Consider the following 21,531-nt stretch of genomic DNA (forward strand, 5'->3'; position numbering starts at 1 on the left):
CATTTGTGGTTGCACGCTGAGTGTTACTCGAAATTATGCACTGAAAACAGGAAAGCTGTCAACACCATATAAGCTCTCGAAAGCCTCTGAGGGATAAGCTCCGTGCGTTTGTTCAAAATGGAAAAACAGGCCGATATCTTCTATCGCGAACTTCCAAAAGTGGTAAGTGTTGAATGTGTTTCCATAACACATGTTTTTAAATATCTTGCAAACTTGAACCTCTGCGGTGTGTGTTTTAGGAGCTCCACGCTCACCTCAATGGCTCCGTCAGCTTCCAGACCATCGAGAAGCTTATTGCACGCAAGCCTCATCTTAACATCGAGCACAACATGACCGCCATCCGCAACGGCCAGCGAAGGACAATGGACGAGTATGTCTCTGGATTATGTTTAATAAAATCAACTATGCACGTTGACCTGCACTTGAATGAACATTTGGATGCACGTTAAAGGTCGACCTGCACTGTAATCATGAACAGTTGCCTGCACGTTGCCCTGCACTATAATGAACAGTTGCATACACATTGACCTGCATTGTTATGAACACTTGCATGCACAGACATTGCCACATGTTCAACTTCACAGCAATCCCTCTTATGTCCGCAGGTGTTTTCGAGTTTTTAAGGTGATCCATCAACTGGTGGACACAGAGGAGGATATTTTTATGGTAAAATAACCTTCTGTGTGGAAAATAAGACGTGTTGGTCGACGCTTTACAAATGGTCACAGTTTCTTAACCAGCTGAATGGTTTCTTTTAGGTGGCCAAAGATGTTGTGAATGAGTTTGCAGCCGACGGAGTCAAGTATTTGGAGCTCAGAAGTACACCAAGGGAGGAGATAAAAACAGGCAAGATAACACCCAATTTGCTGTATTTGTATTCCATACCTTTTAAAACCAGAGGGGGATTATAGTGATTGTTCTCTCATTATTAGGACTGACCAAACGGAGATATGTAGAGACTGTTCTTGAAGCCGTCAAGCAATGTAAAGGCGACGGCGTAGATATTGATGTCAGGTATGTTTGCAATTACATCAACTGTATCTGACTAAAGATAGTGAAATCAACTTGACAGTTTGTGTATTGTATTCCACACAGGTTCAGTAACATTGCGTGATTGGCTTTGTATTGAGACCCAATTTAATTGTCCAAATATTTATGCATTGATTTCTCCTATTTTCCATCCCCCAAGGTTCCTAGTTGCAATCGATCGAAGGAACGGAACTGAGGTTGCGATGGAGACTGTGAAACTGGCGGAAGACTTCATGCTGTCCACAGATGGCTTAGTGGTGGGGCTCGACCTGAGTGGAGACCCAACGGTCAGTGAAACAACGATTGAGCCGCATGCTGCCACATGATTTCCTCTCTCTCTCACTGAGTACTTGTGTTCGGTTTTAAGGTGGGCCATGGCAGAGATCTACTCCCGGCCCTGGTGAGGGCCAAGAACTGTGGACTGAAGCTTGCGCTCCACCTGTCAGAGGTACGTGATGTCTACCCATCACGAGATGGCTGCCCATGCCGACTTCTTTCCTGAAAGCTGTGTTTTAAATTTGGTGTGCCGTTGTGTTTTCAGGTCCCCTCCCAGTTGGAGGAGACTGAGCTGCTGTTAACTCTTCCTCCCGACAGGATCGGCCACGGCACGTTTTTGCATCCCGACGTAGGCGGATCTCAGACCCTGGTTGATGCAGTGGTGAAGAATAACATACCACTGGGTGAGTGTGAAATGTTCACGATTTGAGTCAAGACCACACCAACCGGTTTTAAAGTTGAATATATTGTACCACCAGGTGTGAGTCTGATGAGCTGTTACAAGCCGTTTTGAAAATCTGCCTCTTCTGACAACACAAGTGGGCGGGTCCACCTAGATGTGTGCTGGATAGATGAACGTTTGCTGCAGTCCACTGGGTAGGCTGTTAGACTGATCTATCCAAGGGGACACGCCCACTTGTGATGTCAGAAGAGGCAGATTTTCAAACCGGCTTTGAATGGCTAAACACACTCACACCTGGTGGTATAGTATGTCACCTTTAACCTGTATAATGGCTCATATTCTAAAACATCCATCTGTGTTGTAGAGCTCTGCTTGACGTCTAATGTCAAGGGTCAAACGGTGCCATGTTACTCCGAACATCACTTCAAGTTCTGGTATCAGATGGGACATCCTAGTGTGATATGCGTAAGTCTCTGTGGCCCTATTGGTTTTGAATTTTCACAGCTCAACAGTTTTTCTGAAGTTCTTAACCAAGCATTTACATAGTTCAACGGTTTTATTTAAAACAATAACTTTGAATTGCTCCTAACCAATACAATTTTTTTTCTATACAACAGACTGACGATAAGGGAGTCTTCAGCACCGATCTATCTCAGGAGTATGAGCTGGCAGCGACCACGTTCGGGCTGAGCCATGAGGACGTGTGGAAGCTCTCCCAGCAAGCCATAGATTGTACTTTTGCCCCAGAGACCCTGAAGCAGCAGCTGAAGCAGAGGTGGATTGACCTACGACCTCGTGTTTTCCGATGACATGTCATGGAGTCCTGCCCAACGCCATTTTAACCTCTGTCCAAACTTTTTATTACAGAAAAGGGAATTTGATTCTCATAGACATTAATGATAGGCAATGCTCTGAGGAGTTATGGTACCAGTCAATCCTTTCGTACAAATTTCCTTTGTTTTTTATGGTTTATGTATGTGTATTCTGTGTATTAGTTATTGGACAACAGCGCAAACATTGCTCCACGAGTGTATAAAATATATAAGTTCATTGGTCCAACATCAAAACTCATCTCTTCTTTCCAAATTTGGCCTTTTTGCCACCGCCCTTCTTCAATTTGCCGTGTTTTGGCTCCTCTGGAACTTCCACATGGCTTTCCACATCCAGCTTCCTCTTCTTGTCGCTGTGGGTAGTGCAAGAGTGTTAAAATCCTACATTTGCACAGCAGAAATGTGTTCAAAACAACTCTTAAACCCCACATACCTCTTTATACTGACGACAGCCGCGTTCCCCGCCTTCTTCAAGACATGGTCCCACTCGTCATCGTTTCCACGGATCTTGTACCTTAAGCAGAAAGGAAAAGTGAGTTTCAATGGGCTGGGAGAATTAATCAATTACAGCAGATAGTAAGCACAATTGTACGAATCTCGGACAACAGTGTTCACCAATACAATGAGGCTTTTTCTGTGGACCTGCTGATTTAGAGGGAGAATTCCCAACAAACACTGCCCATGGCTTGTACTACTCACTCTTCAAAGTTCAGCTCCTTGATTTTCTCCAGGTCTTGCTTGTGTTTTTCGTCAAACTCCTTGGCAGCCTCATTCTGCCAAGGAAGAGGGCAGGGATTGAGTGGCAGGACTTTAAAATGATTTCGCAGAATGATAACAAACAAATACGTTTAAATACCAGATCATCTGTCAGACTCCCGACTGTCGGCTCCATGGTGATTTCTTTCGACGCCACCATCTCTGCTTCGACAGCCTGCTCTTGCACGTTGCTGAAAACCTAGGAGAGGTAATATCTGTGACCATGTGGTTCCAACGCCTCTCTTAAAACAGAATCAACTCCGAACACAATGTTAGCTTAACACCCAGGGGCGACTCCAGGCGCCCACTCACCTGCACGATCTTGCGAATCAGGCGGTTGAACAGACCCATGAGCTGTGTGCCTGGCAGCTCAATCTCCTTCTCCAGCTGATTCACTGTCTTGTGCTGCAGCCCGACGCCCAACAGCAGCGCCTGGACGGACCCAAGAGGACTGTGAACACTCCATGGCGCACTCTTTTTAAATATATATATATATATATATATATATATATATATATATATATATATATATATATATATATATATATATATATATATATATATATATATATATATATATCTCTCTTTATTTATCTCTTTATAAAGATAACTATTTTCTCTGTGTTTGGGCCTCTGTCCAGTTAAAATAAATGATCTAATAATTTATTTTCGGTAACTGAAAATGCCGCCATTGACAAAACCTTCCTGAGCGGGTCTCTCAAAACCAAGATGTGCATTTATGTGGACAGCTGACAACGTTCTTGGACAGAAGGGGGAATATATGTATACGTGTGGACGGGTCCTTAAACGACAGAGTCGCAAAGAAAAACAACAGGACGGTTGGGGAACGACACCTACACACTGGGCCGCGGAGAGGGAGATGTCGCCGAGCTGCCGGAGGAAGAAGAGGCGCGCCACCTTGGGCACCAGGTCCATGATGAGGTGGTAGTCTACCATGCTCCTGGAGTACAGCTCCATGCGCTTCAGGTCGTAGGGGCTGAAGTGGATGGCGAGCTCCGTGCTGCCGATCGCTGCAGGGAGGGGACAAGGCAAGAGGGAGAGATGAAGGAGAGAGGAGTGAGGGGAGATGGAGAAAGTGAGAGATTTTAGATGATTTTCAGGATAGGTTTGAGCGGCGGGGGTGGTTTTGACAGCTATAAAGGTTTTGGTTTTGGGGTCTGAGGCCCCCCCCATGAATTAACTAATGTTAATGGTGATGTAAAAGGATCTTTACTTGTAAACATGGCCTATAGATTTACATTTACTAAATCAGATTCATAAATCTATCAAAAGAACCTCATCACTTGACCCTTGGCTACTCGATGCGGTCATAGACGATGACATCGTTTTTGAAGTACGTACTGGTACCTACTGGCACCTTACGCAATAGTTGGTTGTAATCTGCATCCTCCCCGCTAGATGCGACTCAATTCCACACACTGAAATAGCACATCCTAATAACAAAGAAGAATAGCAGCAGTCCTACTGTTGGCCGTCTCCTTGCTGTTCCGGTTCTGCAGGATGTTGAGGGCCATGCTGGGCTGGAAGCTGCTGAACTGGTAGGAGAGCAGCGAGATGAAGCGCCGCCTGAAGTCTGTGGGAAGCAGAGAAGCCGCTATGAAGGGGTGATCGGGGGTGTGGAGGCAGGCTCGAAGCGCGATGGGGTGCGCTCGGAGAGACACCGGAGGATAAAAAGAGGTGGTTGCTCACCTGTCCAAAACGCAGACAGCCACTGAGCCTGCTCGGAAGCCTCTTCCATTCGGAGATCCTTCAGCATCACACAGGAGTGCTCCCCCGTCAGGTCATTCTGAACACAGACGCAGACAGACACAGACACTCTTCAGTAGCAGACAGCATCCACCAATCACTAGAATGCAACTTAATGAATTCTCTTCAAGAAAAATACAATAACAAAATGTAAATCCTTTCTCACTCACAGGTGTCTGTCTCAGATAGACTGGGGTGTAGCCAGCCCTCTTCCAGAATCTGTCATTTGAAAGAAAATAATACACACCATCAAATCTCCGTCTGTATACAAAGGGGCTACGAACTGAGCGAACCGGTCTTTGAGATAAAGCTCACCTGAGCAGCTGGGTGGTGAGACCGTAGGACACCCCCAGGTAGTGGAGTCGCTCCGCCCTCCTCTCGCTCAGCTTCAGCAGCAGCGGAGGGAGCTCCTTCCTGGGCGTGAGCACCTCCTCGAGCAGGCCGACAGCCTGGACGACAGGGGAGAACCACAGGCGAGAGGTAAGGGATGGATGATGCAATGACCAGCAATTAACTTAAAATTTATTTAGAATCCATTTATATTAAATGCCTTTTTTTATCTTCCAATTTCATGGCATCCCAACCAAACGCTTGTCTATCATTGAGGGATACGAAAACACATTTGAAAGGTTTAAAAAATAAAAAACAGCCATCTCCCTACTACCAATCCTTAAACTATGACAAACCCTAACCCTATAACTAGCCCTATTACTAATCCAAATCCTATTGCTAACCCTAAAACAATTTCTAACCCCTAACTATTACTGACACAACCTCTACCCCTAAAATGAACCCCCATCTCTGGGGCCCTGAGGTCATCTTCATGGGTCTCTGGTTGACTTACCTCGCTGCCGACTGTCGTGATCTCACTGTTGCCAGCGTGTCCGTTCTCTGTCATGGTGGGGAACTTTCCCTCGTAGTACATCTGGAGCAGCTCCAGAGTCCTGGAGCCGTAGCCCATCTGGGGGAAGGAGCCACAGTCAGCGTTATAAAACACCTTCACGAGGGGAACAGCTACATCCAACGAACCACACGGCAGCGGGGTCTTTTTCTTACCCCTTGATAGTCGGGGTTCACCGCAATGCGCACGACTCGGGCGCCGGAGAGACCGCCAAACTCTGGGTCTTGGAACTGAAGAAGAGAGAGGGAGGCAGAGTTGAACCGAGATGTGCATGGCTAGGGTGTAACCTATGCATGAAAGTAGGTTGCAAACATTCTAAGATCGATTTGCATTCGAGTTACAGCAATTGAGATGGATTTGTGTGCACATCCAATCGTTCCAAATATGAATCGACAGAAGCTTTACAAGAACGGAGAAGAGAAGAGAGATTCCTCTGGAGAGAAGTCCTCATCAACGACCAAACAGGGCCGTGACTTGGTGGAGGTGTACCTGTTCTGACACGGTCCAGGGGATCAGGTCCCCAGCGGCCTTCTTCCCTCTGGACAGACTGTTGAGGATCGACTGCTGAGAGATCTCCCCTTCCAGACAAACCTGGAGGAATAAATCATACTTCGGTTGGTACAATTTGGGTCGAGGCATCTCACCGGGGAGAAAGGGAACAAGCAGTCCATGAACACCAAAATAAATGATGTAGTAGCCATCGGAACAACAACAACTCTAGTGATAGTCAAGCAGTGCACAGCAGGACGTGATGGGGTTAAGGAGGGTCCTTCGTACCTGCACCACGGCCAGGACCTCTGGCAGGGAGTTCTGTGTTGGGGGCACGGGGGGCAGGAGACAGAAGAGGTGGTGGGCGGGCGCGTCGGACAGCAGCTGGAGGTCATTGGGCGAGTTCTGGAGCCGGGGGGGGGGGGGGGGGGGGGAGGGAAGAGGAGGGACGGTTAGAATCTCCAGATAGGAACCATATCAGCCACAGAGAGCTGCACCGCAGGGAGTGGAGAGTGAACCGCTCACCTTGTAGTGGGAGGACACGTAGAGCGCCATGAGTCTCTGCAGGAAGACCTCAGAGGCCTTGTGGTAACAGAACAGGGTGTCTCTGTTGACGTAGTACCTAGGGGAACGCGCTAAGGACAACGACAGAGAGAAAACAGCTGCAGCACTCAAGGGTGCATTGATCAGGTTAGGGCCGGATAGAGTAGTGTCAAGGGTGCTGCAATCCCCCAATGTCCTAAGCCTACCTAGGCCTACCTAGCCTAGGCATCCTTAAACAAGATGCCTTGTTGAAAATGTTACATTTGTCATGGTACCCTTTCCCATCCGACCCGCAGTCATTGAAGTTGTTTCAATCTTTTTTGTTCAGCCATTGAAAAGGATACAGATCACAAGTTTGAGGCAGCGGGCAGCCAGATATGAGCCTGGGGATGTTCAGGCAGTCCAGACAGAGCAGCTCATTCAGCCACTTCTCCACGGCGTCCCCTGGGCTGTAACGGATGGACTCGTGCAGCGAGACCTCATGAAGGGAGCGGGCTGCATGGAAGGGGAAGACAGAGTCACACTTTGGTGGCAGCCAGAGAGAGAGAGAGAGTGCGAGAGTGAGTGAGTGGCTGAGAGAGTGAGTGAATGAGTGTGTGTCTATAGTTTATAATATAGTGGTGGAATTAGGTACAGGCTGGAGGATCATTTCACCTGAAGCTATCCGGACGGTGTTGGTGCCCTTATTCTCTGCAGACATGTTCTGTTGACTGTCAGAACTCTGCTGTCGCAACTGCTGGATCAGCTTGAGGGACAGAGAGCGACCGGTGCCCTCATAGCTGGAGATATGGTGGGAGGAGGGGATACGTTGGACATAAATAGATACATTACAAAATCAAATGTAAAGAGAAAGAAAGAAAGTAAGAAAGCAAGAAAGAAAGAATTGGTGTGGCATAGAGAAGGCTGAGGAGTTGGGAGGACGAAAGAGAAATCTAGATATAATGGAAAAGAAAAATATGTAATATGTAATGGGAGGGAGTGAAATGATGGGAGGGAGAGGACAGGTGAGATGAGAGCTAAAAGCAGCAGCACTGCTACTACGAACCCATTGATGGTTGAGGCCATGAAGACCAGGTAAGGCCCCAGCAGGTTCTTCACCAGGGGGAGGGGGATGGCCGCCGCCTCGTCGATGACCAGGAGCTCAGCCTGGCCAAGCTTGACAGCATCCCCCGGGTGGATGTACTGTCAGGAACAAAACACGAGGGGTGAGGTCGGTGTAGTGGCTCCTTCAAAATACACACCAACCCGAGACGGTTGCCCTCGTATCGTTTTGGAACGACTGGGAACAAACGAGTGTCGATGAGCGTTCAGAAGGGCCTGGATACAGCAGGAGGGGGAGGGGGGGGGGGGGGGGGAGGGCGCTGGATCACCCACCTGGATGGTCTGCCGGTGCTCCTTGAAGATGTTGACCCGCACCACCGCCTTGTTGAAGTCCGGGTTCAGGGACTGGATGATCTCGTAGTCGAGGTGCTCCTACGCGTCACGGCGACCGGACACACAATAATGATGTGTTAATGTTGTCGTTTATTCATTTCAACGTATTTCAAATGGGCAATCGGGTAAAAGAGGTTCTGGTCAGGTGCCTGACCTGGTACTGGAGAGCGTCAAAGCCCTTGAAGATGAACTCAAAGAGGGTGTGCAAGTTGTCTGGGCTCGGTGAGGTCACAAAGATGTTGGAGTAGCTGTAGAGGAAGTTCAGCGCATCGTGAGAAACCATGGCAACCTGCACTGTGACTAGAACCTATCTGTAGTTGTCAGAACCGGGCTTGATGGGATATGGATAGATAAACCAACAAGCCTACCCAGTGGACTGTACCAACTGGTAGGTTCAACTATCGATCATAAAGCTGGGTGGACACTACCACTCGTGATGGAACAAGTATTGATAAAAGGTATTTCAAAATCAACCCATTCAATTAAAAGCAACACCCTTGGTGAAATATAGGCATTTAAAATAAAACAAACATTAACAGGCCCTTACCCGAAGGCGACGGCCCCAGCGACGGCCAGCCCCAGTGCTGCCGATTTTCCACGCCCACGGGCGGCAGTGAGCGCCACCGTGCTCCGTAGGGTCTTCTCCGAGATGGCCTCGATGAACTTCAGCACAGCCTTGGCCTTGGTGAGGAATATAACAAAGCATGTTCGATCAAGCCCACAAGGGCACACACAGGTCTGAGGTAACAATACAACACTCTGCGGGCAATCACAAACACATCCTGTGAAATCAATTCTAGACGCTGATACAACTCATAGTTCACATGCTATAACCTAATGGGATGTCGCTCTCGGGGGGGGGGGGGGGGGGGGGGGGGGGGGGGGGGGGGGAGCTGCTGCGGACGTCATACCTGGTCCATGGTCTTGCAGTTGTCCACCAACACGCCAACAGGCTGCGTGTCCTGGAGAGAAGCCTTCAGGTCCTTCAACTCCTGCTCCCGCGGCGACAACAGATCGTCCTGAAAGAAGTGAGAGGGCTTTGCAGTGAGAAACATTCTACATGACCCTGTCGGTGAGTGGCGTGCTAGGGTGAAAGGTTGACGGGGTGGTGCAACAAAAAAAAGTGTTGCCACTTACCTGAGTCTTTGGAGGAACCGCCTTGATGGCGGCCATGTGGGTGGAGATGGGCAGGACGTTGAGCTGGTCGTCGATGACGACGCACATCTTGCAGGAGGCAAGGGAGAGGATAAACCTGGGGGAGGGTATGAAACTAACTTCATGACTACGTGGCCTAGTGAATTCAAAAACAGGTCATTAATAAGCGGGTAGAGAAAAGGCATGTTTTGGATTGAATCCAGAACCTTTAAGTTTGGAGCACCCAAGCCAGTAGAATATCACGCCATAAAAGACACCTTTGTCACCATGAATAAATAATATACATTGAACCCTGCCAAATGAACGCACCTCTCATTGAATCTTCCAACCACGTCCTGATGGGCCTCAGTCCTGTATCGAGAATGGACATCCTGCAACCACAGTTTGCATTAACCCACGGCTCAGCAAGGGAACTGATTAAATACCACGTGCACAGGAGAAGAAGGTGCGGAGGACTTACCATAGACATAGTGTACAGCTGCTTGAGGGAGTTCATGCTCCTGAGCAAAATGACTACGATCCCTCCACCCTCAACAGTCTCAACCGTCCTGGCGAGCAGGTTAGGAGTGAGTGCTTCAAAGTCCTGTGAACGAGAGTGTATAGAATTTAAACGCATAAGAAAAATACACTGTTTATTTTTTATAAATGGTGATCTATAGGGACTAGGTGTGATGGCTTACCTGCAAGACACACATGCCGAACGTGTTTCCTAAGATCTTATGGGTCTCTTTATAGTAACAATATCGGATGTTGGTAGCGGCGACAAAAAGTTCAAATGGATCATCCTGCTTCAGGTTAAGGGTGCCAGATTTAATCTTCTTTTGGAGTTGTCTCATGCGCTTCTTTCGATTACTGTTGAATAAAGTGACTTTATGTTATCAACGCATCGGTATATAATGATATATATATGTGTTTTATATATAGGTATTGTATGGAATATGATGGTCACCTGCTGAAGCCCAGCTCTTTTTTGTAGCACCACAGAACAGAGGGTCGTGCTTTCACTGCAGCTTTTGACAACATGTGATGCAGGATAACAACCTGAAGGAAACATGGAATGAAAATAGATCAGCGAATCGTTGAAAAATGACGCTGGGCAAATGCAACCAGAATACCGTACACATGTTCTGTATTAAACAGGATAAAAATAAACGAGATGTACCTGGTCTTTTCCTCGATCACCAACAACAACGAACAGGGTCCGATGTTGCAGAGCGACACCATTCTCAATCTGAACACGAATCCGATTGTCGATCTTCTTTCGAAATGTCGCCATTTTCGCAAAGCTAAAAGCAAATTATAGTTTATATGAGATCTGATACATTAATTGCTGAAAACAGGTTAACATTAAAGAGTGACAGACTGGTGAGGAGGAATCTCTTGTCAGAACTGATGTTCGATCAAAATGCAGATTTACATAAAACATACAATAACTCTGGAAAAAAATACGTTGAGTAATTATATACTAGTATTACCTTGTGTGTCAACCTGATAACTAGGGTTAAATCATTAAAGTCCAGACTCTACAGAACTCCAGTGTACCAGCGCTCATGCTGTTGATAAACTCACGTGGGGACACCAGTTCGTGAAGGACCCCGGTGACGTGTATTCTATGCGACGTCAGTACAAAAAGCTGCCGCAACTCCAGCCCCATCGTTTTGCGTGCTGCAGGCATACTTGGAGCCACGGCGTTTTTTACTCAGATATAAGATTGACGGTCATGCTGTTCAGTTCAATCCAGAAAATTCACATAATTAAAGTAATATTTATATTATGCATCAAGGGATAGATGCGTTTTATATACACAAATGCACAGATTAGGGCAAAGGTATGCAACACATCTTTATTGAAACTTTTGAAGCAACATCAATTTACAAAGAAATGGAACCATTCAAATTAACAAAGGTTCTTTTTAACCAAACAGACAAATTAAAAGTAAGGGCTGAGAAGGGAGAAAACAATTTGTAGGTTTGGACCAGCAGTGGCAGGTGTTTTATTCATACAAAAAAATAACTTAATGAATCTTTCAAGTTTACAGGAGCATTGAACGTGGGCCAGCGTAAAACCCATGATTGGATTTACATTTCAAACTCAACCTATAAACGTTCATATTATATGCCGTCAACGTGGACACACCTCAATAAAGAACCAGGAAACAACCACTGATTTAAAACAAAGAATGAACATAAATGAGCCGGAACAAACATCGTTTTGATTCTTTGAATTTGCAGTGTGGTGCAAGTTAGTCACAGTCAATATCAGAGGGCGTTCAGGAGCGCAGGGCCTGAGCCCCTCCCCGGGGGGCTCCTCTGGGCCCCTGGCCTGTCCCCCGCTTGTAGTTCTGTTGGTAACCGTCCTGAGGAAGGAACCATAAAACAGCCATATTAAAGAACACACCAACGTTGATATCAGCTCAAAAAATAAGAAAATAAAGCATTTAGATGTGTAGCATCTTATCCTAGCTATCTTTGTTGTATACAGGGAATGGGTTAACCTAGCAATTATTGGTGCGTGGATCTATGAACATCCTTACTGCACAGCCAGCGATATATTGCAAGTCGCTTTGGATAAAAGCGTAAGCCCTAAATGTAAATATCACGACGACTGGGTTGGCCCAGTGGTTTATGAATTTTGACCTGGATTGGATTACAGTGCAACATTGATCAGCTTTGGCTGAATCGTGTGCTAACGTCCTGCAGTGAAGTGACGTAATGACAGTGTACCATTAATGGTGCAGCAGAGAAACATTGAGCTCCATCAATCCAAGTAACAGGCCGTCCATGTGTTTAAGAAAATGTTCAGCGTTACAGAAAATGTGCTGACTTGACAGGCCGATGAGGTCGATCAATGGGGCTTTGGCAGGTTAGGAAGCTGCAATGGCGTCGGCTATCTCGATGTAGTGATCAATAGAGGCTGTTTAGTGCACTTTTCATACCCGTTGGTAGTTTCCATTGGGGTAGTCCCGAGGCGTGTTGAACTGAGTCTGACCGTATCCAGAGTTAGCAGTATTGGGGAAGGGGGTGCGATAATTGTCATTGTAACCACCTACAAAACAAAAGTACAACGTTTCTAATGTTATCCGGATGATGGGTGCACATATACTTACGGTGCTTGTGTATGCCATCTGGTGGATGGTTTAATCTAATACAATGCGTGCATACGTTCCTAATATGGGCGGCCCCAACCCCAGCTAGAGAACTACCTTCAGCAAATGCTTTGACAGTACTGACGGGTGCCATTTTGAAACTGATCCACCTCATATCAGAAACGACAGATCAGCCTCTCTACTCCAGGCTCTAGAGCTACAAGTGATCTTATCCCCGGGTCTCTATATTAACTCTATATTAACTGGGTCCCATTCACACCTCTGAACCCGTTGGAGGAGCCTCTGTAGCCGTTCATCATGCCCCGGGCGTTGCGGGGCCCGCCGCGAGCCATGCCCCTGCTGTTGTAGAAGGACTGCCCCTGGCGGTTGAAGCCCGCGCCCTGCTGCGAGGCCTGCTGCTGCTGCTGGCCGCCCGACTGGTCTTGAGAATGGAAGGCACCGACTTCTGGAAAACCACAGAGCGGTGGATGAGCACACTTCCACCACAGTGGACTGCAGGGATAAACACGGCGAAATTGCCATAGACACACTTAGAAAATAAATAAAAAAGAAGCAAGCAGTTACCGTTGGGCTCACCGGACTGCAGCTGTTCCGACTGCATCTCGGAGGCCTCCGCGGAGAGCGGGGCCTGGCTGCTGAAGCCCTGGCTGTAGCTGTTTTGGTATTGGCTGGCCTGGTTCAAGGCCTCCGTCTCACTCGCCGGAGGGATCGGGGCGTTGAGGTTGAACACCTGACAAGTCAACACAACACAAAGTTCATAGTTGTCAAACAACGAGACACCGGTCAGTGTCTGAGTCAGGGGGTTGAACTTGTCTCCGCAGTCGAGCGATAGACTGCAATGACCAGAGAACCTTGTTTAGTATTGTTATTGGGTGGGCCTTACTGTCTGCATGGACTGGAATGGTGCAGCGTTGACGTTGATCCCACTGCTGTGGGGAGCCTTGGAGACGGGCTGGAACGCCTGCGTCTGGGAGGCCGGGGACAGGGCCGTGGAAGCCTGCTCTGACAAAGACAAGGGGGTCTGACCAGAAAGGAACATTAGAACACATTAGCCATGGTATGATCAGACCAAGGTGTTTCCATCTGCATGTACAACACCAAGTGTACACCCTTGCATGTTAACAGTGGGGAGGTCTGAATTTCTAATGACTTGGACTGATGGAAACAAGTCACATGCTGCCCCCTATTGGCAAGCCGATCTGTTCATCTGCTAGCTGGGCAATACATGCGTTAGCATCAAGCGGTACATAACAACGTCATGCGTATCCTTTGTGGAGTAAATACCTGAAGGGTTTCTAAGGACTCAGTTGACGGCCTGGGCTCTTGTGCGTGGGGGGTCTGGTACATAGGTGGGGGTGTAGGGGAGACGATGGGGACCTAAACAGCAGCATTCAAGCATATTAAAGCATGATCTTTGAAATGGATTTGATACCGATTTTTAATGCGATTGCCATCATCACGGCGACGTACTTGCGTGGGCTCAGATGGAACAGGAACGGCGTTGGGTGCCGAGAGGCGGGACTCGGTGCGCACTGAAACAAAACGGCATCAAAACATCAACCTCTGTCCTACCCACACAACGACACGAGGCCTTCTGTGCAATGCGCAAGGGGACACGGCAACAGCCGGTTTCGGACTAGAGCGCCGTACCTGGCGGACAGACCATCTGGGGCATGTCCACAATCTGAGGGGGCTTCATCGGCTGGGCCGATACGATGGCTGGGTCAAGAGGCGGTCCCTCAAACTCCAGCATGGAGTCCTGAAATGTGGAGCCAAAGCGTTTAAACGCACCGTGTCAACCGTTTAACGCGTCCTCTCTGGAGACACCATCCTTGCTGCCGCCGCTCACCTGCATGAAGTTGTACGTTCCCTGCATCTGCTCCATCAGGTCCTGCACCACCTGCTTCCGGACCAGGGGGTCGCTGGGCGGGGAGGCAGGGGCTGGGGACCCCTGGTTGGGGCAGCTCTCCAGGGGCAGAGCAGAGGGTGGGGGCTGCACCGCCTGCTGCTGCTGCATGACGACCACGGCCTGAGAGACGATGGGGACGGGAGGGAGCGGTGTGAGTGGAGGCACGCAGAGGAGCACCCTGGAATAACCTCAACGGATAGGAGGTTTGACTCAAAGTCCCGCTCCTTCATCCTACCTCTGTTTCGGCGGCCCACTCGCCCGCCTGCTCTTTGTCATTATTCCGGTATGTACCTTCTGGGATGAACTGTCTGTTTACAAACTGGAGAAAGAAGAAGGCCCATCAGTAGCGACCACAACAACAACGACGACGAAAAACCAAGACGACAATACACACGGAAGGGATGCAACCTCTTGACCCTCGAGGAAAGCAATATCATTCTAGACTTACCTCTGTGGCTTCCACCTCGATGGGCTCTATGTACTCCATGACTTCTCCTTCTGTGAGGGGCAAACATTGTATGAGTGATATGAACTCCCACCCTTCAATTCAATTGAGATTTTAAAAGAACCCTCAAACAAGCGATCGGCTCTCAGATGAAGGACCCGACCTGGCTCGACACTGGGCTCCTGCACCTCCGACGGCTCGACCACGGCTCCCGCCGGCACCTCCTCCTCTTCTTCCTCATCCTCCTCTTCCTCTTCCTCCTGTTGCTGCTGCGTCGGTGGCAGCTCCCTCACCTCACACACTCCGTTCTGGTGGGCCGGAGCCTTGTCGAAGTATCCACTCTGCAGAACCTGGTCCAAGCTCTCCTTCAGCGCCTTGTCTGGAGAAACAGGACAGGACTTGTGTTGGGGGCAAGCCACACAAGGAAACACGAAGAAACAGAATAGAGCAATGGTATCATTCCCCTATAGATGGATGGATTCAAATTGTATGATCGTTTTTTTGAGGTTGGTTATAATAGGATTGGCCAAGCAGTCGGTCGTACTTTACACTCCTCAATGTTGTCAGTCTAGTATCACTCCCAACAGGATTTCAACTGTGGGCCACAGTTGAGAATGAATCATAGGCACACAATGACATTATTAGCATTTTGTCAGGCTGCGTAGTTACTTAACATTACACTTCTGTAGCGCTGCTACTCTATGTGCAGAGGTTGTCAAATATTGCCAGCCAATTGGGGGGATTGTAGGGCTGGCATAAATACACTATTTCAAGCTCCTGCTAAAAGTAGGTTTTTCCAACAAGAGAGAAGGAAGTACATTCATAGGGTAATTATTTTCAAAATGAAACTTTTAGTTTTGCGTTGAAAACTAATTTTACAATAACATATGTTTCAACGAATTGAACCACTTTAAAAAGGAAAAAAGAGGATCAGTTGATAAAATCGTCATTCTGTAGTAGTGGTCTCGGCTGGCTCCATTTCAGACTGGGAAAGGTATGCACTGCAAATTTACTATATTTTTATTTAATATCTAAATACTAATTCAGAAAACCTAACAATTATTCAAAGCTTGAAATTATTTATTCTGTTCGGCAGTAAGTTCGGGACAGTCTCCTCCCCTCTGTAAGGAGACAAAAAAACAACAACACCAGCTTCTTTTCTTTTTTTAACAACTTCCTCTTCAGTCTCATCACAAAGACCAAATACAGCACAAACATGCCACTTAAACCTGAATAAAGCGGAAACTAAGTTTCCATCAACTGGTGTAAAATCGTCCACAACGTTGCAACACCAATAGGAACTTGAGTTCAGACATTCTGTGCACAACATGGTGGCTGGTTTGTGTTGGCAAGTAATGACACAACATCAAGTATGATGTTGCTCAAGTTACTGCCAGCAGAGATTTTCCTCAGCACATGGGTCTTACACACAGCAGATCAGTTATTTATTGCAATACCCATCAAAGATGGCTTTGATGAAACACTAATGATTCTACATCAAGACTTGAAATTAATCATTGTTGCATAGGATGGATGCAGCTGCTGCAAGGTATCCAACCACACACACCATTTCATTTGTGACGCTTGAAGCAACACTGCACTAAACGTCCTCTTAGCCAACGACCCATCAACGCAGATCTCCATGCAGGGGGGAGTGGAAATTGGGTCACTAAGGTCGTTCCATGCTACAGAGACCTGGCCGGTGGTGTTACAGGCGACAGGGCACCTGGCACCCTTCCTCACTGCCGGGCCAGAATAAGCCCACAGGACCAGAGCCGACTGCAGCAGTTTATGTGCAAGTACAATGCCAGACTGCTGAAAATGCAGCACTCCAATAGCCCCGGGGCCAATAATCCACACCTCAATGCCATGCACATATTTCCTGAACAATACAACACCAACCGGGGGGGTTATCTCTGATAGTAGGGGTGCGATTCTGTAACGAACGCTTGGCTCAAAAATCAAATTACGTTCCGCGATATTCAAATTGCATCAACCACGTTCTGTTCAGAAACGTCCATTAATTAACAAAGTCGGACACAGAAGGACCAGGTTAAACAATGCAAAATTAAAAAGAATTGTATCCGCACTATAATATCGTGTTGTATATTCCTTGCCGATTCACGTTACTATACATAGTTAACAGGCTGAGCATTAAGCTGATTTAGTAGTGAGCAAGCACAGGTGGCAGTGAATACATCATCCCAAACGCCCAGGCTGACGCTGCGGTTGAGCGCCAGTGATCAGCAAGTGGTACTGCGCATTGATTTTTCTTTCCATATGGAAGAAAATGGTGGACAGATATGGAAGGAAGAGTGAGATGTGAAAGTGTTACCAGAATGTATTTATAGCCGAAAGTACACTCTTTAGGTATTCAATTTTGGATGTGGATTTCTTCCTTTTATGGTTTGACCAAATCTGGCATGGATTCCATAGGTTTAAAAAAACAACATTTGCCAAGCTTCAGGTCAAACTACTATTTAGACAGCAGTTATGCAGCAGCAATAACATTTCACAACATACAGCTCAGCTCCCCTTAAGAATGGAATTTACATGTACTTACATGTTGTTCCGACCACAGCCTTGTCCCGCCCTTCCATTAAGTCCCAGAGGTGCGTAGATGCGTCCTCATACTGGTCAGCCAGCCTGCATAAAAGCAGACAACATAAACGTTAACAAACCATATCCACCACAATAAAGCCAGTTGCTTTGCACGAGCCGACCCTGGACACAACACCCCTGAACCCACCTGACGTTCTGGTCCCGGTCCGGCCCGACCAGCTTGTAGAACTCGTCCAGGGCGCTGAGGTCCGCGTCTGTGAGTAGTGGAGAGCCCCCGACCCCCTGCCTCAGCTCCTGACGGACCGAGTCGTCCCCAAGCCGGTCCAGGAGGTACTGCAGCTCCAGAACGTTCTTCAGCCTCTTCTGCTCCACCTCCTCACGCTGCAGCTGCTCCCGCCGGACTGTCTTCTTCACAGCCTTCTGGATCTGGTGGTGGTGGTGATGATGATGGTGATGATGAAGATGAGTGATGATGGTGATGAGAAGGAGGATGGGGGTGATGAGGATGATGATGATGATGATGAGGAGGAGGATGGTGATGAAGGTGGTGAGGTCCAGTTTAATTATAACAGGAACAAAACACTATGGAACACCAATCAGTAGGGGTAACTAGTACTGATGCTTACGTCTTGCCCCAGCGTGACGAAGCCCTTCTGCAGCTCTCGGGCAAACTCCAGGTTATTGACGATTTCCTGGTACTTGGTGAGAGCGTCCTATAAAAGAACAGAGGGGAAATTAGAGAAAGCACGACCTGGAGTTAATAATTAAATGGACTTACAATTAATTTGTTAGATGGTTCATCGACTCACCAGCTGGTCCTGGTTCAGACGCTCGCCTTTATTTTTCTTTGCTTCATAATCATCCAACTTGCCCTGTAACAGTCAAAAATAATATAATGAAATTTACATAAACACAGCAATAGCTCAGCATGGATCAAGTATGATAGTGGGAATAGAAAACGAATATTGAAGGACTATAACAGAAATACGAGGCAATACATTAAAAGACTGTGAAGCAACAACAAAAACAGGGCAGGAGGATGTCATTCACCTTTTTCTTCTCCATGTTGCGGACCTTCTTCTCAATGACACACAGCACCTGTTTCAAAACCTCCGACTGTCCCGCTAGTGAGATTTGGCCCAATGATGCTGGAGCGGATCCCACATCTGGGCTCGCAGCCTGAACTGTCCTGTTCCCAATCATTGCTGAGGGCATCTACGAAAGATGCAAGTGTAATGGAAAAGCATATGAGATAGCGGGAATATGACAATTGAATAGAACAATAACTGGGAATTAAATCAAATACATTGATCATAAAGAGTCATTCATTGTTAATTCAGCATGCAAATTGCCATGTTAGTACCAATTTAATCCAGCAGCCTGACAATATGCATACAGAATTCCCCGCGCGGGTAATGGTTGCTACTGCCAGCCAAACAACATCCTGTCAGTAAGGTACAGCCGAAGACAAAGCCAAACTCCACTACATATATTAGCCTGTAATCACAGTAGGTTGGTATAATGGCCTTGGCCGCACTATCGTGGATGCGGCTAGCACAGTTAGCACTGCCCCTTGACAAAGCATCTTTCTGCAAAGCTATGGTTAGCTTGATGGCCAAAATAACAGCGTGGGCTAGCTGCAACCCGGCGAGCTATCCTAGGCATAGGATCCTAATTGTACCCACCTTTATATCCTATATCCACAGGGGGCAAGGTGTTAAAGCAGTACACAGATAAGGCAAGAAGAATAGATGTGTTGCTTTATTGTTAGATTTTCTCTAGTGTGGGATCCGCCCCGCCGGCCTCACCGACAACTGAGACGGTTCGGAAAGCGAAGAAACTCTTTATAAAGACGAGGGTCCGCTTTGAGGTGTCGGGTGTGTGCCTTACAAAAAATAACCGCTCGAAATACATCATACACATCATTAATTACATTTTGTATTTTTCTCGAATTAAAAAATCTTGGGATAAGGTTATTGCCTAATATTTTATCCGTACAAAATAACAATCAAATTGTTCGTTTAGTGTTTGTGCACCGGCGAGTCGAGTCGAGTCACTTGGCAGAAAATCTGCAAAATCATTAGCATTTATTGCTGATATTTATGGGAGACATTTGTGCATGGATTTAAAATAGGTTAGCTGTGATAAAAAAAAGGTGGTCTCGTACATATCAAAGCCCTAATAGTCAGAAATGTACAAACCCGAAACGTCATAAAAAGCAATATGTTGATATTGATGATATCTAATTTAGTAATTTATATCTGCATTTAGTAAAAAAAAAAAAGACTAAAATACTCGAATAAATGTTCACAATATTACAATTTTATAAGAAATCAAACATTTAATAAGGATGCTCCTTTTTCTCAGTAGAATGTGTGTAGAATTTCCAGCTGCATAAAAGCTATAATTTTGATCAGCAGAGGGCAGTAAAACTCGAATATAAAAAAAAATGCTAAAGCCGTACACACGTCTCCAAAAAAACATAGGGACATGACCTTGATGCAAATGATTTATAACACAAACAATGACTCAGGTTCATCATGCAAACAATGGCTCATGTTAATTGCATGACCTCTCTCTCTCTCTCTCTCTCTCTCTCTCTCTCTCTCTCTCTCTCTCTCTCTCTCTCTCTCTCTCTCTCTCTCTCTCTCTCTCTCTCTCTCTCTCTCTCTCTCTCTCTCTCTCTCTCTCTCTCTCTCTTTAATCATGGATTTCACTCAATACATTTTGATCACTTTCTCTTTTTAATATTGACTTGGAGAAACAAAGATTAAAACAACCAAATATTTTTCCAATCAAATGCAGTCCAAGGGAAATAAAAAAAGAGTGTAGAGGCACCTTATAAGGCCATATGATTGTAAAACACAGGAAGCCGTAGGCGTGGCGATAGGCCTCTCTGATTGCACTCGTCTATCGATAGTGTGTTTTCTTTTCACACTAATACTGATAGGCTCAGATGCACACGGGCCAATGAAGCTTTTGCTTTTTGCATAAGTGACTCATTTCCTCCGACTGCTGCAGTTCACCCGGAAAACAACTCTCTAACAAGGCCTGGGTAGGGCTCCGTTGACCTCTGAACCTCCATCCCTCGACCCTATTTGGCTCTACTTCCTGGCTTGTCTCACAGCTTTGTTTTAATGATATTGTAGCATTTGGAATATTCAGTGACATATCCTGAGCTGACAATAACAATAAGGCCCATTGTGTTTTTATTGTGTCATGAGAATTTATTTGACCAACCCATTGGATTGGATTATGAACAAACACAATGGTTTAAACCAACCTTTTCCATTTCGCTTTTAAACTCCAGAGCACCCTAAATGCTCTATAAATCAGGAAACCCTACATAATGTAAGTGACACAAACTTCCAGAGAGATTGTCCAGCGTTCAGACTGCTTGTATTCCCAAACTCCATGTTCAATCGGGCCACATGAATAAAACCCTTTATGGACTATATTTAAAAAAACGATGTTCAAAACGGAACCCTGTACACTCACAAGTTATGGATGTGGTTATAACGACACGACACATTCCATATTTTCCTCTTTCTCTTCCTCTGGGGAGAGAAGGTGTTTCGCCATGTCCACCCCATACGTTCACAGCTCCTTTGACATTTAGAGAGTGAGCGTTCCCATCTGATGGCTAGAGGGTGGCGTTTATTCTTTATGGCGGGCTATATGTGTGGTTGCTCCTATCTCACACAACCATCTGGAGCCTGCCTGCCTATCTGGAGAGCCATGAGTGTGGTGCCATCATGACAGAATCACACAGACACACACACACAGACACACACACACACACACACACACACACACACACACACACACACACACACACACACACACACACACACACACACACACACACACACACACACACACACACACACACACACACACACACACACACACACACACACATCCTC

The 21,531-nt window shown here is 46.7% G+C and overlaps 3 protein-coding genes across 6 annotated transcripts; 1 reads left to right on the top strand and 2 right to left on the bottom strand.

The window, feature by feature from the left end:
• Window positions 1–3: 3 nt before the first annotated feature.
• Window positions 4–2,775, top strand: mapda (N6-Methyl-AMP deaminase). Its single transcript, XM_030365543.1, has 10 exons — window positions 4–162; window positions 240–370; window positions 606–666; window positions 759–846; window positions 933–1,014; window positions 1,190–1,316; window positions 1,397–1,477; window positions 1,571–1,709; window positions 2,073–2,173; window positions 2,326–2,775. The coding sequence occupies exons 1-10, from the start codon at window positions 118–120 to the stop codon at window positions 2,515–2,517; spliced, it is 1,047 nt and encodes a 348-aa protein (XP_030221403.1). The 5' UTR covers window positions 4–117; the 3' UTR covers window positions 2,518–2,775.
• nat10 (N-acetyltransferase 10) lies at window positions 2,246–11,176 on the bottom strand. Its single transcript, XM_030365541.1, has 29 exons — window positions 11,059–11,176; window positions 10,746–10,869; window positions 10,533–10,624; window positions 10,264–10,435; window positions 10,044–10,166; window positions 9,893–9,954; window positions 9,566–9,680; window positions 9,340–9,447; window positions 8,976–9,109; window positions 8,583–8,676; window positions 8,369–8,467; window positions 8,040–8,176; window positions 7,649–7,773; window positions 7,339–7,489; window positions 6,977–7,073; window positions 6,740–6,856; window positions 6,452–6,553; window positions 6,118–6,192; window positions 5,906–6,022; window positions 5,377–5,510; window positions 5,232–5,280; window positions 5,005–5,101; window positions 4,781–4,888; window positions 4,153–4,325; window positions 3,607–3,726; window positions 3,395–3,493; window positions 3,238–3,311; window positions 2,972–3,052; window positions 2,246–2,891 (listed from the first exon to the last, which is right to left on the bottom strand). Exons 2-29 carry the CDS (start codon window positions 10,857–10,859, stop codon window positions 2,777–2,779), a joined length of 3,084 nt encoding a protein of 1,027 aa, XP_030221401.1. The 5' UTR covers window positions 10,860–10,869; window positions 11,059–11,176; the 3' UTR covers window positions 2,246–2,776.
• A 231-nt stretch (window positions 11,177–11,407) lies between these two features.
• caprin1b (cell cycle associated protein 1b) lies at window positions 11,408–19,480 on the bottom strand. 4 transcript variants are annotated; one of them, XM_030366319.1, is made up of 18 exons: window positions 19,291–19,480; window positions 18,656–18,820; window positions 18,415–18,477; window positions 18,232–18,318; window positions 17,793–18,031; window positions 17,607–17,689; window positions 15,207–15,422; window positions 15,047–15,096; window positions 14,834–14,917; window positions 14,539–14,718; window positions 14,340–14,448; window positions 14,160–14,221; window positions 13,974–14,066; window positions 13,573–13,710; window positions 13,266–13,419; window positions 12,949–13,134; window positions 12,519–12,628; window positions 11,408–11,939 (listed from the first exon to the last, which is right to left on the bottom strand). In XM_030366319.1, the coding sequence occupies exons 2-18, from the start codon at window positions 18,818–18,820 to the stop codon at window positions 11,853–11,855; spliced, it is 2,106 nt and encodes a 701-aa protein (XP_030222179.1). In that variant the 5' UTR covers window positions 19,291–19,480; the 3' UTR covers window positions 11,408–11,852. The 4 variants fall into 4 exon arrangements, with proteins under 4 accessions (XP_030222179.1, XP_030222177.1, XP_030222178.1 ...); XM_030366317.1 differs by having other exon boundaries at window positions 13,254–13,419; XM_030366318.1 differs by having other exon boundaries at window positions 13,266–13,428.
• Between the last annotated feature and the right edge of the window lie 2,051 nt (window positions 19,481–21,531).

The sequence above is a fragment of the Gadus morhua genome, chromosome 9 (assembly GCF_902167405.1).
Source record: "Gadus morhua chromosome 9, gadMor3.0, whole genome shotgun sequence".
Classification (NCBI taxonomy): domain Eukaryota; kingdom Metazoa; phylum Chordata; class Actinopteri; order Gadiformes; family Gadidae; genus Gadus; species Gadus morhua.

Bases quoted from the DNA above. Each gene is read 5' to 3' on its own strand.
- mapda (XM_030365543.1), top strand. From the start codon at position 118: ATGGAAAAACAGGCCGATATCTTCTATCGCGAACTTCCAAAAGTG. The intron at 1,015-1,189 runs GTATGTTTGCAA...CCATCCCCCAAG, and splicing joins GGCGTAGATATTGATGTCAG to GTTCCTAGTTGCAATCGATC. The intron at 1,478-1,570 runs GTACGTGATGTC...TTGTGTTTTCAG, and splicing joins TTGCGCTCCACCTGTCAGAG to GTCCCCTCCCAGTTGGAGGA.
- nat10 (XM_030365541.1), bottom strand. From the start codon at position 10,859: ATGGCGACATTTCGAAAGAAGATCGACAATCGGATTCGTGTTCAGATT. The intron at 6,554-6,739 runs GTACGAAGGACC...TTATTCCTCCAG, and splicing joins AGGTCCTGGCCGTGGTGCAG to GTTTGTCTGGAAGGGGAGAT. The intron at 4,889-5,004 runs GTGAGCAACCAC...TGCTTCCCACAG, and splicing joins GCTGTCTGCGTTTTGGACAG to ACTTCAGGCGGCGCTTCATC.
- caprin1b (XM_030366316.1), bottom strand. From the start codon at position 18,820: ATGCCCTCAGCAATGATTGGGAACAGGACAGTTCAGGCTGCGAGCCCA. The intron at 18,319-18,414 runs GTGAGTCGATGA...GTTCTTTTATAG, and splicing joins GTCTGAACCAGGACCAGCTG to GACGCTCTCACCAAGTACCA. The intron at 14,222-14,339 runs GTACGGCGCTCT...GTTTTGTTTCAG, and splicing joins CCAGATGGTCTGTCCGCCAG to TGCGCACCGAGTCCCGCCTC.